Raw genomic sequence first — 15,637 nt, forward strand, 5'->3', positions numbered from 1 at the left:
CTAGCAATACAACTTGCTAGTAAAAATACAAGCATGTAGGCTGCGATGAACAGTTGGAGAAATAAACCGAAGGGAAGGGGGGAAAGTATTACTAGGCTGTATTTTTATTTCTGCCTTATTTATGCTCAGTAGTTTTTTGGTTTTTTTGCTATTACTGTTGAGCGCAGACTTTTCTCCCCTTTGTGTTTCTTTATTCTAAAAATAAAAATGTCTTAAATTTTTAAAAAAGTATGCTTGATCTTTTGGGAGAAATTCAAAAAAACTGTTGCTGTTGGTAGCTAGGGCATTATTTGATGTTATCAATAGAAGCTTGGTAAAAAAAATTGCATCAACCATCTGAATTCTGCAAATTGGAAATATTATAGTCTAATACTTCAATAAAGAGAATCAGGTATGTGAGTCACAAATCTACAACACTAACTCCTGCTGATTCTGCAGAGGATTGGGAGGGGAAAACCATCTGTTCCAAAGGTTTTTGATAATTTTTTTGATCTAAGCTGCTCAAAGGGTTTTATGAAAGGACGCCTCAGATGTATCCATCAAACAAATATAGGGTAATAAACAGGAGGTGAGGAAGGGAAAAACCACAATTCCAGGCTTGTTGAAAGCCCAAATTATTTCCCCCTCCTTTCTCACTGTATGGTGCCTTTTCTGAAATAAGGAAAAACTTGCAAAGTGTTCTATGCCAGTACCAAAAGGCTTGGTGGAGAAGGAAGACAGATGAAAGTAGCAGAAAGAAAAGTCCTCACAAATTTAAATACATATATTTTGTAGTTAACACCCTCCCCCATTGATAACATATATATATATATATATATATATATATATATATATATATATATATATATATATATATATATATATATATATATATATATATATATATCACATTGCCATGGGGAGAGTGGTCATACCTGTGGATCAAAAAGATGAGTTGATTCAAAACCACCTAAATCCTCTTCATTATAATGCATAATGATTTAACACTCTGCCATGGGAACGATCAAGTGCTTTAGTAATAGTATAAAAAGAAGAAATAAGAAACTTCTTAAGACTGGAGTAGTTCTAGAGCAACTGCATTTCTTCCTATAATGAAACTGGGGTAGACTAATTATATTTGTTTTTGACAACATTCAAGGATGGCAAGCACTTCCATGCTTGAATGTCTCCCATGATTTCAGCTCATTATGTGTGCCAAGGATGCTATAGTGCCACTCAGTACCCTTTGGAGCTCTTCATCTTCTATAATGTTCATGCTACAGTAGCTCACAGGGGAATTTTAAAGGAAAAGGGCAGTTGGCTTTGCACGGCCTGCTGATTATTTTGTGTTTTCTTGAGATCCTACTACAGCACCAAATGCCTCAATTCCATATCATGCTTATTTTCTATTAATAATAAAAATGTATTTAAAAGCATTGCCTTAAAGCAGGCCACTGATAAATTGTACATCAGTCTAAACACACACACACACACACACACACAGAGGGAGCAGTTCACATTAGGTTCATATGAAATCTCCCACTCAGTTCAGAAAAATTGGAAAAAGCTTACTGAAGACAATAACCTTCACTTTTCAAACCAAGAGTGGTTGCCAAGGAGTTCTAAACTCTGTGTGCATCCACCAAGAAAAGACACACAAACCTCTATGCTTAGCATTCTGAAATGCTAGGACACTTAAAGCTCAAAACTGCAGGAGTGCAAATAGCTGCGGATGAACTATTTTGAGTTTGAAACAGACTGTTCTGCCCTCTTCTGTTATCTCAATCAACCTGAATGACTCCTCCTCATCATGAAATTATCCCGTTTTGTTCATACTTGAAATGAGGTAATTTGAATTCTAGTCCCAATTACTATTGTAGGTCAGGACTACCTGTATCTACTGAGTCACCTCATGATGACCATAGCATGGAAGAAAGCAATTTGGAATATAGGAGATTTATTTATTAATTCATTGATTCATTCAATTTCTATAGCTGCCTATCTTAATCCAACTGAGTTTGGGCGGTGAACAACGGTACCACAAATTAAAACCATAAAAACAGTTGCAAATAATATCTATCTATCTATCTATCTATCTATCTATATCTATATCTATATCTATATCTATATCTATATCTATATCTATATCTATATCTATATCTATATCTATATCTATATATATATATATATCTAGGGAACCAAGTATTATCATAAAAATTGCATAAAAATTAATAGTGCATCCAGGTAATGAGGTCCCATACACTTTCAGAACTTCAGGTTCATGCAGACAGCCAGGTCTTTAGAGCGTTATAAAAGGCTAGCAGGGTTAGGGGCATCCCGAGCTTCAAAGGAAAAACGTTCCAATGGACAAGGTCTACTGTTGAGGAGGTACTTCTCATGGTCCCTGCCAGCTGACATTCCTTAGGTAACAGGGCCTGCAGCACCCCCAATTTACTAGATCAAATTGGATGGGAAGAAACCAGTGGTGGGTTTCAAAAATTTTTACTACCGGAAAATATCAGATAGCTTTTAACTGAAAGTATTATATAGAGATAGAATAATTGAATTTTGTGAAGATGTGAAAAATATACAGGGGGTGGAGGGGTTCAAGTTTTATAAAAAGGGGATTTTGATTTGGATTATATTTTGTGGAAGTCCGGGGGGGAGGGGTGGGCTAGGGGGGGCTAGGGAGGGTTAGGGAGGTTAGGGAGGGGTGGGGGGGGGAAACTGGGGAGAAAATGTAATTGTAAAACTTTTTCAATTTAAAAAAAAAATTACTACCGGTTCTGTGGGTGTGGCTTGGTGGGCATGGCATGGCTTGGTGGGCATGGCTTGGTGGGCATGGCAGGAGAAGGATACTGCAAAATCCCCATTTCCTCCCAATCAGCTGGGACTTGGGAGGCAGGGCCAGTCCAAATTTTTACTACCGGTTCTCTGAACTACTCAAAATTTCCACTACTGGTTCTCCAGAACTGGTCAGAACCAGCTGAAACCTACCTCTGGAAGAAACTATTGTGAAAAGACTGTCCTTTAGGTAACCTGATCCCAATCCAGGCAATTGTAAGAGCAGGAATTAATAAATGAAATAAAAGGAAGAATAAAGGTATGTTGTATGTCTGCAAAACAAAGAGAGAAGTATAATGTTATAGAAATGAAGGTGATGGTCTTCTCTTTTGCAGTGGAGTAAATACAGGCAGGGAAGCAAAGATGTAGTTTTTATAATTATGAATAACGGGGCTAAGATGCATGTCATGAAATATGAAGTGGGATCATTCTAGCTGGCTGTAGATATGTATGAAAGTAGGAACTTGTAGGTTGGTGAAAGTTGCATGTTATGCCCCAGTCAACCAGAGGTTAGGTTTGGAAAAAATAATGCAGCATTCTAAATGAATGTGATCCCAAGAGGGAAAATAGTCCTTTAGGTGGTATGAATGGATAGAGGGAACAACAAAAGAGTATAGAAAATGTAATTGAGTCATTCATAAACCCAAGAAAGAATTAGAATGGTGACGGGTGAGTATTTTATTCAAAAAAGGCCTATTTCAAACACATAGTTTAAACATAAATCCATTCATATATACCCAGGGAAAAGCAATTAATATAAATCAAGAAGCATGACTGTTTTGATTGTTTATGACAAAAAAAACCTGAAGGAATTGATAAAAGGTATAGAAATAATTAAGGCTTCTAAATGTGTGAATAGACCAATCTTTATTAGTGTCAAAAGTGGATCTTCTGAAAAGAATGAACAAGGAAAACAACAAACGAAAAATTGGAGGGAAAGTAGATGAAACAGGAGAGGAAAGTATGATTCCTATACACTAGGGATCATCTGCTCCAGACAGAAGCTACTTGTCCTTCTTTATCAAGGTACACTGCTTGTTCTCATACCCCCAGCCCAGTGGTGAAATCCAATTTTTTTTTACTACCGGTTCTGTGGGTGTGGCTTGGTGGGTGGGGTGTGACTTTGTGGGCGTGGCTTGGTGGGCATGGCAGGGGAAGGATTCGGCAAAATTTCCATTCCCTCCCCACTCCTGGGGGAAGGATTCCCACCCCATTCTGTGGCCAGCCAGAGGTGGTATTTGTCAGTTCTCCAAACTACTCAAAATTCCGCTACCGGTTCTCTGAACTGCTCAAAATTTCCGCTACCACTTCTCCAGAACCTGTCAGAACCTGCTGGATTTCACCTCTGCCCCCACCCCCATCGCCATCAGTAAACTAAAGTGGTGGGAAGAGAAAAAATATGCCTTTTCTGCTGCTACCCCAGTCCTGCAGATAGTCAGTCCACTGAGATAAGATTGGCCTTTCCTTGTTACCTGCAGGAGGAATTTAAAACGATTCTCTTGTCAGGCCTTTTAGCCTACTGGAGGTTGTTGCTACTTTAATTTACTGTCTAGGTTTATTACTTTTGTTCTTTTACTGCAGTTGTATAATTTATACTCTTTTTTTTTATTATTTATTGTTAGAGGGGGTGGCATAGAAATGGCATTAAACTTTAAAAATAAAAAAACCAATAAAACATTAAAAAAAGAAATAGCATTAAACTATTAGAAGGCAGATTATTCATTCAACAGAACAACTGCAAAATGGATGAAATGAAAAAGAATGTGGAAGTTGCTCGGAGCAGAATGGAAAGAATTATGTTACAAAAGTGTTTGACATTACACTAATGAGAAGTATGAAAATAATGTTTGGTGGAATGATGAAATGAAAGAGGCTGTAAATGGGGGGGGGGGGAATGCATACAAGAGAATAAGTGCCCCCCACCAAATGAGTATGAAACATACGGTATTATACAATGTTATTATATTTTGCTGCTTGTTATTTTAGATGAAAGAATGGATATTGCTGAGAAACGATGAGACTTTTAGAACCAGAAGATCATTACCCAAGCTTTAGATGGAAGAGTTAAAATAAATGTGGATTTCAAAAATATCTGTGAGCCTTTGGAGGTTGGGACTTGTTTCCTGACAAGTCAGTTTGGAGCCATGGGATCATCTGCTTACAATAGGTTCCCTTTTTCAAGGACTATTGGACTTTGTTGTCATCTTGCAGGGATGGGATCTTAACAGGACATTCTTGTGTGAAATGGTCAGATTCTGCATAATGTGTCTCAGTGCTAATTTATTTAGTTTTTAGTGGAGTTTTGCTAACTCAATTATGGAGTTTTGATAGATCAGTTACGGAGGTCCTGTTTGTCACCATTCATGCCTTAATCACTTCCAGGCTGGAATATTACCATGAGCTCTACATGGTACTGCCCTTGAAAACAATGCCAAAACTGCAATTGCTCCATAATACACTGAAGCGGATAGTTGTGGATGCAGTATGGGACATTCATATACCGTGTTTCCCCGAAAATAAGACCCTGTCTTATATTTTTTTGAACCCTGAAATAAGTGCTTGGCATTATTATTATTATTATTATTATTATTATTATTATTATTATTACTACTACTACTACTACTACTACTACTACTACTACTACTACTATGCACTCAAAAGCCTGATTGGGATTATTATCAGGGGATGTTTTATTTTGGGGGAAACAGAGTAGCACTCTAATTTATGAGCTGTATCGGCTCCTAGTAAACTTCTGGTGTCATTCAAGATGCCGATTTTCATTACAAAACCTGTAGAAAGCCAAGGAAGGAATCTTGGGGAAATCAGACAGAGCTAATGGTTGCAAAAACATACTTTAAGCCTGGGAAACAGAAAAAGTTCTGACCCATCTGCCAAGGTAGCTGATTAATCATCAGGGTCAATTGGCACCCAGTTCTCGCTTTGCACTGTTTGATTCTGATACCAAGAGGGACTTCAATGAGAAAAGGTCAGTACACATAGGACATTTCAGACAATTTCTTCACTTGTAGAATTGGAATTATAAAGAAAATGCTCTTGCTGTCAGAAAATTGTCTCATGACTTTCTTTTTGGAATTAGACTCAAGACAAGTAAAAAAAAAGGAATATTCACTGAATAGTAAATGGTTTCAACAAGACATAGATCAGGTTCTATATCCCACATATTTATTTTTCCAAGGTTTAAACTTTCCTTCCCCCGTCTGTTTTTAATGGACTGGTTGAAATCTGCTTCTCAAGCTAGAGTCTACTGGAGTGGGCAGCCATAACCAATTTAAATAATAATAATGCCCAATTATTAGTTCTCGGGCAGTTCTAATCCTCATAAAGCCTTTCAATTCTGATTTAAAAGTAGACTATATTTTCTTAGTTATTAAAAAAAGATAAGGGTGTATTTGGGGGGGGGGGGGGTTTCATAGAACAGCCTTACTATAAACATGAGGAAATATATTTAATGAGATAGTAAAGCAAAGAAAGCTGTGTCTCTGTGTAGACGTTTTTTACATTTAAATCTATGTTCCTTTGCCACACTCAAGTGAAGCCAACATTGTTATAAATGCTACCTTTTCATTGATTATTTCAAGCCTGAATCGCTCTGCCTAGTATTGAGGAAGGGCAGCTTTTCACGATAAATATTAGATGAAACCCTGAATGTCTAGAAGATGCAGGCCCTTGGCAGTAAACATTCTTAGCACAGCCTGGATTCTCAGCAATGTTCTCCATTGCTCTAGCATAATTGAAGAAAGAAAAATTCTATTCTTAACAATTTTACCACCTCCTATACTTACAATGTCATTACTAGTTGCATCATCCATAGTAACCTCAATAAAACATAAGCAGGCAGTAGCAAATGTATTGCCGCAATCCTCCAGTCTTTCGGATATGGATTTCAGATATTCACATTAAAAGGCTAATTTAATAAGATAGAATAGTTGGCTCCTGTTTCCTATATCTATTATCTTAAGAAATTAGACTCATCTAATCTAGTTTTCAGCCCAAGAATGACATGTGATTCTTCCAAACTGAGTTCTTTATTATTTCACACCTATGCACAAAATCTTGCCAGATTGAAGGCTCTACTATCTACATCTACCATATATTCTGAGAACTATTGGGAAGGGTCTGTCTTTACCCTCTTTCTCTCACACATAGTATCTGGGCTGAATTGCCTCTTATGCCTCTGTGCACCACCTCCCTCCTGGGAATCCACCTCCTTACTACATGCCATGACGACCTGTTGAAAATAATAGGCAGGAGTGAACTTTTGAGTACAAAATGAAGTCTTAAAGTACAGTTGACCTTATTTGTGGGGGTTGCCTCCCAGCATACAACCATGGATAATGAGGTTGCATGTAATGAAAAGTTGAGACTAGGAGAACTAGGGAGCTAGATTCTAGAACACTAGAAAATGACTAAAAGAAAGGCAAGCAAGCAAGCAAGCGAGAAAGAAAGAAAGAAAGAAAGAAAGAAAGAAAGAAAGAAAGAAAGAAAGAAAGAAAGAAAGAAAAAAAGAAAATCAAACTTGTGAAGAAAAAGCAGAAATGATGATACTGTTCTTCGGCCATTTCAGATATTCTTTTCCCCCAATTTTATTGCAAACAGAAAATTCAGAAATAAAGATTATGTGTATTATATATTTCCCCGGGGAGGATAAAATAAGAGGATGATCAAAAAGGGTCAGAATGCTGCAGATATTTGGAAACTGGGAAACTGATCGGAGCGAAGGGAAGATGTTTACTTTACTGTATGTGTAAAACAATAGGCAGATCAAAGCTACACTTGGGAATGTATGCATATGTTAAAGAATTTACTATTCTGATACAGAATTATCAACCATGGAAATAAGCAACTACAGCTAATGAAATCCCACCAGTGTATAAATTAAAATCACACCAATTACCTTGCACTTTCAAAAGTTGCAGAAGGTGACTTCCCAACAGCACCAAATCCAACACCAACAGCCAAACCCTCTGAAACAGAGCAAGAAAACCGTGGTTACTAATCCTGCAATTAGCTTGGCAGACAGATTGTTCTCTTCAAATATTTGGTTTATATAAAACTTGTAGAATAGCAACAGTTCTTACCAGATGTAAAAGTCTATAATTTTCCACTACACTGGAAATTATAAATTTTCTGATATCTACAAAACTCATTACTAGTTAAGATAGAAATTATTCAAAACAAAGACCAATAATGACATTACTTTTTTTTTATTTGAAAAGTTTTACAAATACATTTTCTCCCCAGTTCCCCCCCCCAAACCCCCTAAACCTCCCTAACCCTCCCCTTTTCCCCCCAGGACTTCCACAAAATAAAATCCTAATCAAAAATACATTTTATGAAACTTAAACCCCTCCACCCCCTGTATACTATTTATACCTTCATAAAACTCAATTAATCTATCCCTACATAATACATTCATTCAGCTAAAAGCTATCTGATATTTCCTAGTTTGATATTTATTCTGCACATAATCTATCCACTTTTTCCACTCCCATACATAAGACTCTTGAGTTCGGTCTTTTAAATATGCTGAAATCTTCGCCATCTCTGCAAAACTGGCCATCTTCAAAGTCCATTCTTCAATAGTGGGCATAGCATCATTTTTCCAATATTGACCTATCAATAATCTCGCTGCTGTCATCATATACAATATCAGCTTTGTTTCACCCAATGTAAAACCCTTAACTATACCCAATAAAAACAGTTGTGGAGAAAACTGAAGTTTTTTCTTCAAAACATTTTGCATAACCCACCAAATTTTTATCCAAAAAGCCTTCACTTTCTTACAAGTCCACCACATATGATAATATGTGGCATCTAAGCAATCATATCTCCAGCATTTTGGTTGAACATTAGGATACATACACGATAATTTCTTAGGATCTAAATGCCACCTAAAACATTTTATAAAAATTTTCCCTCAAATTCTGCGACTGTGTAAATTTAACATTCTGAACCCATATTTTTTCCCATGTTTCCAACATCACTGGTTCTGCAAAATTTTGTGCCCACTTTATCATACAATCTTTAACCAATTCATTTTCCGAATCCCTTTCTAGCAAAACAACCAATAATGACATTAATGATGACTTCCAAAGAAGCCATTATTATTATGCCCCCATTGGGAGCATAAAACTCATATACGTTTGTTTGATTGTTCTGCTCTATAATTTTAAGCCTAAAAATTTACACAAGGGCACAACATTAGATGCTGGAATTACTATTGTAGGTCAGCACCACAATTTGAGCCTGGTATTAAAACATAAGCTATTATTGATCTTAAGGATCATGCCGATTTCACCAAACCACAAATCCAATACAGGATAATTCCTTATATGGAACCAACCTGTTTTAAAAGTTGGGAACAGATATTCAAAGCATCACAGTAATTGAACAATGATAATATAGCATGGACACATATGCGCAATTTCTACCTGCCATCTTTCAAGATTAACCACTTGTTAGTATCTCCTACAGAACTGCATTCCTGAACACAGGGCTGAATCAGCATTGTAGTTCTCCTCCACGGGCCGGGGGGGGGGCAGGGAGCGGGGAGGGGAGATGGGATGGACGCCTCTTGCAGCACCCTGCTGGCCAAAATGGAACATGGGATGTGCGGGGGGTCCGCAGGAGGCCTCTGTGCAGCCTGTTTTTGGCTGGCAGAATGCTGCTGGAGGCCGGGGAGGCCAAAAGCAGGCTGTGCGGGTGCCACGGGAGGTCTCCACACAGCCTATTTTTGACCAGTAGAGTGCTGCAGGAGGCCGTGGAGGCCAAAAATGGGCTGTGGGGGGGGGGCGGGCATCACACAGCTGGTCCTTTGTTATTTCCAGGCCAGTCCCGCAGGCCGAATTTAAGCAGCCCGCAGGCCAGATCCGGCCCGGGGACCTTGAGTTTGACACCTCTGTTCTAGATGCAAGGAGGTGAAACTGAAAAAATATTAAATAGGGTCAATTGAAAACCAGTAGTGAAGAAAGCTGTTGTTTAAAGAAGGGGCTGGTGGTGGTATGAGTATGTCTAGGTGACATAAGAATGGAGAAGGTATAATCAGCAATTCAAACCAAAAGTTTCAGAGGTTCTGAGGCAAAGCTGATGAGGGAAAGACAAAGATTAGTCTTGTTTTTTCAACTGTCTGTTCTGCAGAGTCCTTTGAAAATGTTGATTACTACTAGGGCTACTAGGGCCAGAAAAAGGAGAAGCCAGAAAACAGCACCATCCACAAGATGAGACAAGGAGAAGAAGAAAGGTGAAAAGAGATGCCTGTATTCACCCAGAACATGGATGTCAAACTCGCAGCATCACATTGTTGTCATGTGATGTATTGCGACGTTTTCCCCCTTCACTGGGCTGGGCATGGCCTATGTGTGATGCATCCGGCTGCGGGCCGCCAGTTTGACACCCCTGACCCAGAGAAAAGTCCTACCACAGTAGTCTTGGGAGAAGAATGAAGGGCTAAGAAGCAGGAATGACAATGCATCCACAAAAGAGCGACCATTATCCTAGTATGAGAGACAAGCTCTGTACCAAACTTGAATCAAGAAGCTGGAAGAAGCTGAACAACTAACTCTGGGAAAGAAGGAGGTAAAAAGTCAAAATAATAAAAGTTTAAGAATTAAGTTGTAAAGCAATAAAAGAGATAAGAAAGTGTTAGCAGAGATAAATAATCAGGGGAGAGTGAGAAAAAGAGGACTAAAGTTAAGAACTTAAGGTTTGGATGGGGAAAAAAACCCTGCTGCTAAGTAAAGAAAAAACTTCCAAGTTGAAACCAAAATCTAACTAAAAAGGAATTTTGTTAGAATAAGACAGAAAAAACAGCTAACATTTAGAAATGCAAACATTAAAAGTGACAGTAATCACTGGCTATAATAAACCAACACCCTATTTTACATACATGCATGCATACAATTGTATAAGAATACACCTCTCATAACAAAATCCTGATCCCTGCCTCACTGCCTTTATAATCCTTTATTTAAAAAATCCCATGATATAATTATATTACCATCCCTGATTACGGGCCATTATAGCTGGGACTGATAAGAATCCCATAATAATTTTACACTACATTCTAATGTAAAGCTACCTTTCTACTGCACAGATCTGCAGGACCAACAAAACTGTATTTAAGATGGCTGTTCCACATCTGGAATATCAGAGAGAAAAATATAAGGCACAGTATTTGTTTCTCAAGCAAATCCCACATAGGAAAATATAAACAGAACTCCTTATTGGAAAAAAGCAGGTCAACCTTTCCTGAAATGACTTTTGTCAGTAAAACTACTTTTGCTTTGTCAGCTTCTCTGATGTGAAAATTAGAATTCTTAGGACATGTTAACTCACAGGAGATGAAATTTGTTGTGAGCCAGATTTTACATTTTTTAAAAGTTATTATAGTATAGTATGTTCTATTAAGACACCCTTCTGCCAGGTGTATTTTCAGCTCTGCAGGGGATAAATCAGAACTGCTTTAATTACAATTGCATTATCTGTTAATAGGGAAAGGAAAGAAAGCATTTAGCCTTCAAACAGGTGCAGGAAATCAGACAATGTTTTGTGCTCACCAGAGATGAGTTTTGAAGTAATTCCTGCATAATTGGCTAGTTCTCCTTAACTCAATTATGGAGGCTTCTATTTTTTTCCCCTTAGTTATATTCCCTCTCTCTCAATAGTGAATGTTCATGGAATAATTCTTACCTGTATAGAAAACATCAAGGTACTTTTTAAAATAATATGTTGACAGACTCTACTTACTAAGGAAAATAAGTGGGTGTATAATGTGCAAGTACACCAGATGGTTGAAAAAAAGGGGTGGGGGGAAGAGCATTGGAAGAATATTTGAAGGACAGCGACGTAGATGCATTGGAGCTGGTATGTCTTGAAGCATTACTGAGTACTGAAGAGATGAAATTGGCTTTCAAGAAAGACCAAATGAAGACAAGAAAAGAGATATGGTAAGGCAAAGTATTGCGTAGCCAGTATGTAACAAAAATATCAGGCAAACCAGATAACAGAACTGGCAATGGCTAAAAGCAGAAAAATTTAAGAAAGAGACAGAGGGGCCAATTCTCGCTGCACAAGACCAAACTTTTAAGAACAAATTCATACCATGTCAGAATTGAGAAGATAGAAGCAGACAGCAAAAGCAGCCTCTGCAAAGAAGCTGAAGAAACACTGGATTATCTATCTGCTGTAAGAAGATCATATAGAACAGGTGTCAACTCGCGAAGCATTCCTGACCTGCTCCCGAGTTGCCATAGGCAGGGGGATGGGGAATCAAGCCTCGCAGCTGCATCGAGGAACTTGCATTTCAGTCAAAACAAAGCACATTCCAGCTGGCAACGTCAAGGTCATATCCAGGGTGACCCACACTGGCCGGAGGGAGTGACTTCTATAACCTGCAAAATTGCTTTGTTGACTGATGACACCCCTTGGGGGGAGGGGGAAACAGGGTCAGAGCCAAGGCGTGAATTAAGTGAGATCAGAGTTGGCTTCACTTGGTTCGTACCGACATGAAGCTCCTAATAAATAACTGGATTTCTTTTGAAGCTTGGCTTGAGGCTCATAATTTAATAAGGGCATTAGCCGAAACCCTGACACCAGGGGTGTCAAACTCAATTTAATTGAGGGCCGCATCAGGATTGTGTTTGACCTTGGGGGGACTGGGGGGGGGCGTGGCAGGGGTGTGTGGCCAGCTCAACATCATTCATGTTGCGGATGTCTGTGGTGGGCCAAGCGCTCACCTTCAGCTGCAACTGCCTCCTGCAACCCTCTGCCAGAGAAAATGGAGCTTGGGAGGGCCACACGCAGCCTGTTTTTGCTGGCAGTGGCACTGTGGACCAGTCCTTTGCTATTTCCAGGGTGGACCTGCAGGCCAGATCTAAGCATCCCAGATTTGGCCCCCGGGCCTTGAGTTTGACACCCCAAAATAGACTGACTACAAGCAACAGTACAACACAATAACAACAATAATAATGCATTGGAATATTTGAAAGAAATACCATTTACCTGCAAGCAAAAACTAGTAGGACAACAAAATAGATAAATAATAGAAAATGAAGAAGCTGAAGTGTTACCCGGACTTTAGAATTCAAACAGAGAAAAAGCACCTGCCACATAACACATCAAACTTAACTACTGTCAATAAGAAAGACAAAGAAGTCTGAATTGCAGATGTGTCAGTACCTGGAGACAGAAGAAGAGAAGAGAAAGAATGAGAGAAAAATCACAAAATGTAAAGACCTGGAAACAGAAGTAGGACAACTTATACAACATATATTTGTTATCATTTACCTCAAGCTCTAAATTTTTGGAGGGAGTGGGAAAGAAAAGGAAGACAAATTAACTATAGACAAAAAAGACAAAAATTATAGTACTGTTTACAATCACTTGGTGAGCTTTTTCATTTGCATACAATGAGACAGTTGAGCAATAACAGTTGTATAAATGCTTGTCTTGACTTTTAGATTTCAAGGTACGTAAAGCACTCAATGAATAACAAGGCAGGAGGTTAGAAACAAGACTAAGGAATTCAAGATAAAGATTCAGGAACACCAAAACAAAGAAGAGAGAACTAGGGTAGAATAGAATAAATATTTGGAAAGAATTCAAAATGACTGGGTATTTTTCCATATCTGCCCAGAAGAAATGTCATCATAGGCCAAGATTGGCAAGTGAGATACTTATTGATATTTGAAAATCTGTTCTGTGTGAATGGTGCCATGGATATTAAGATAAATGCGTGTTTTTTCCGGATTTCTATTACAAAACCAAATAAAACAATCAACTGGAAATACTGATACTTTCTACAAATGTTTGCAGTGCTTCAACATTCTTAGCCAAACTTTAATGTACTGGTAGTCCTTGTTTTACAACCATTCTTTTAGTGACCATTCAAAGTAACAACAGCACTGAAAAAAGTGACTTATGACCACTTTTCACATTTATAACCGTCACAGCACCCCCCGGGTCACTTGATAAAAATTCAGACACTTGAGTAATCAGCCTGTATTTACAACGGTTGCAACATCCCAAGGTCATGTGGTCACCATTTGCAACCTTCCCAGCTGACCTCTGACAAGCGAATCAACGGGGAAAGCAGGATTTGCTTAATAACTGCATGAGTCACGTAACAATTGCAGTGATTCACTTAACCACCATGGCAAGAAAGGTCATAAAATCAAGCGCCACTCAGTTAACAACTGTCTTGCCTAGCAATAGATATTCTGGTCTGAATTGTGATAGTAAGATAAGGACTATTTGTACTGCAAGGAAGTAACATTGGTCTCTTAGGTCTAGAGGGAAAACCTGTGGCTTTCCGTATGTTACTGCATTATCATTCTCAATGCACTCAAAACAACAAAGGTCTGAAAAAAAATGCACACTTCTATCTGCCTTTTGCTAATGATAAACATGCCATGTACTGCACAAGATAAGTCTTATATTCAGTGTGAGAAAGAAAAGATGCATAATTACTGCAATCATAAAATCTCTTGATTTTATGATTTTATGGTTGATTTTAAATTTTGATATGGATTTTAAATTGATAAATTTTAAATTATGGGCCAAATTTAGTTATTTTAAATCTATTTTTAATTGTACTTTATGTATAAATGTTTTATTTTGGCTGTTCACCATCCTGAGTCCGAAAGGAGAAGGGCGGTATAGAAATTTGAATAATAAATAAATAATAATAAATAAATATATGCAGGTAGAAATTCTCCAGGCAGGAGATACATTCTGTGCCATTAGCCAGAGAAGCTATGTCCTTTAAAGAACAAAATATCAGCAAACTACATCAGAAAAAAGATAGATGCTTCAGTTGCCCAAATACTGGTAAGAATAAAGGAAGACAGTCTAAAAGCCATGGAAAAAACAGGCCAATTATCTCCTGGGAATTCCCAGGAGGAAACCTAGCAAGTAAAATACAAACTGCAGCTACCCACACAATATAAATAGGAGAAAACTGTGTTTAGTGGAAGGTACATGTCGAGAGGACAGCATGTTGGGCAAGAGTTGCATAAAGAAAATGGAAACTCACATGTCACTAAGTGCGTTCCCAAAGCGTAAAATCAATTATGAATGGACTGTAATGGCTTATTGTGCCACTCATGAATGCTGGAGAGAGTAATCACCTCTTCTAATGACACATGGAAAGGAAAAATCAAAGAATGGAGGAAAAATTATATGGTGAGCCAGCCTGATGTTTTGCAATTAGACTCTCTAAATCAAGGATTTCTATGGGACCTATATAATAAGGGGAGTTCCTATTTTAAGGATAACAAATCATTATCCTCACATATTCTGCTGTTCTGCCTGATCATGGCAGAGACTGGGGGAAGTGTTCCTGGGAGTGTATGCCAAGGCTATATATAACCAGCAAGGTCACCAAGACATGAAGCAAGCAGGCACCTATACTGGGCAGCATCAGTTAATCAATATTTACAAGACCGCCTTCTGCTACCAATAGCCTCCCACTGGCCAATTCGCTCCCACAGAGAGGGGCTCCTCCGGGTGCCGTCGGCCAAACAATGTCGGCTGGCGACCCCCAGGGGGAGAGCCTTCTCTGTGGGGGCTCCTGCCCTCTGGAACGAATTGCCCCCTGAGATGCGGAGGATTCCCAACTTACGCACCTTCCGCCGGGACCTCAAGACACTTTTATTCCAACAAGCCAGGCTGGCCTAATTTTTAAATTTTTAATCGTTAACTTTTAAATGTCCAAAATGGGTAGTTTTATTTTAATTAGATATGGGCCAAATTATTTAATATTTCTTAAATTGTTTTTTAAATTTTATATCTGTGT

At 38.4% G+C, this 15,637-nt stretch overlaps 1 protein-coding gene across 2 annotated transcripts in view; it reads right to left on the reverse strand.

Moving 5' to 3' along the window:
• The window catches only part of SLC39A11 (solute carrier family 39 member 11), a 337,353-nt gene that overhangs the window by 37,821 nt on the left and 283,895 nt on the right, over positions 1-15,637 (reverse strand). For both annotated transcript variants that reach the window (XM_034412722.3, XM_034412723.3), the window contains exon 7: positions 7,739-7,808. In XM_034412722.3, coding sequence (XP_034268613.2) covers positions 7,739-7,808 — 70 coding nt within the window. The remainder of the gene's footprint in view (positions 1-7,738; positions 7,809-15,637) is intronic.

This window comes from Pantherophis guttatus, chromosome 2 (assembly GCF_059756535.1).
Source record: "Pantherophis guttatus breed Tessera chromosome 2, ASM5975653v1, whole genome shotgun sequence".
NCBI classification, from domain to species: Eukaryota; Metazoa; Chordata; class Lepidosauria; order Squamata; family Colubridae; genus Pantherophis; species Pantherophis guttatus.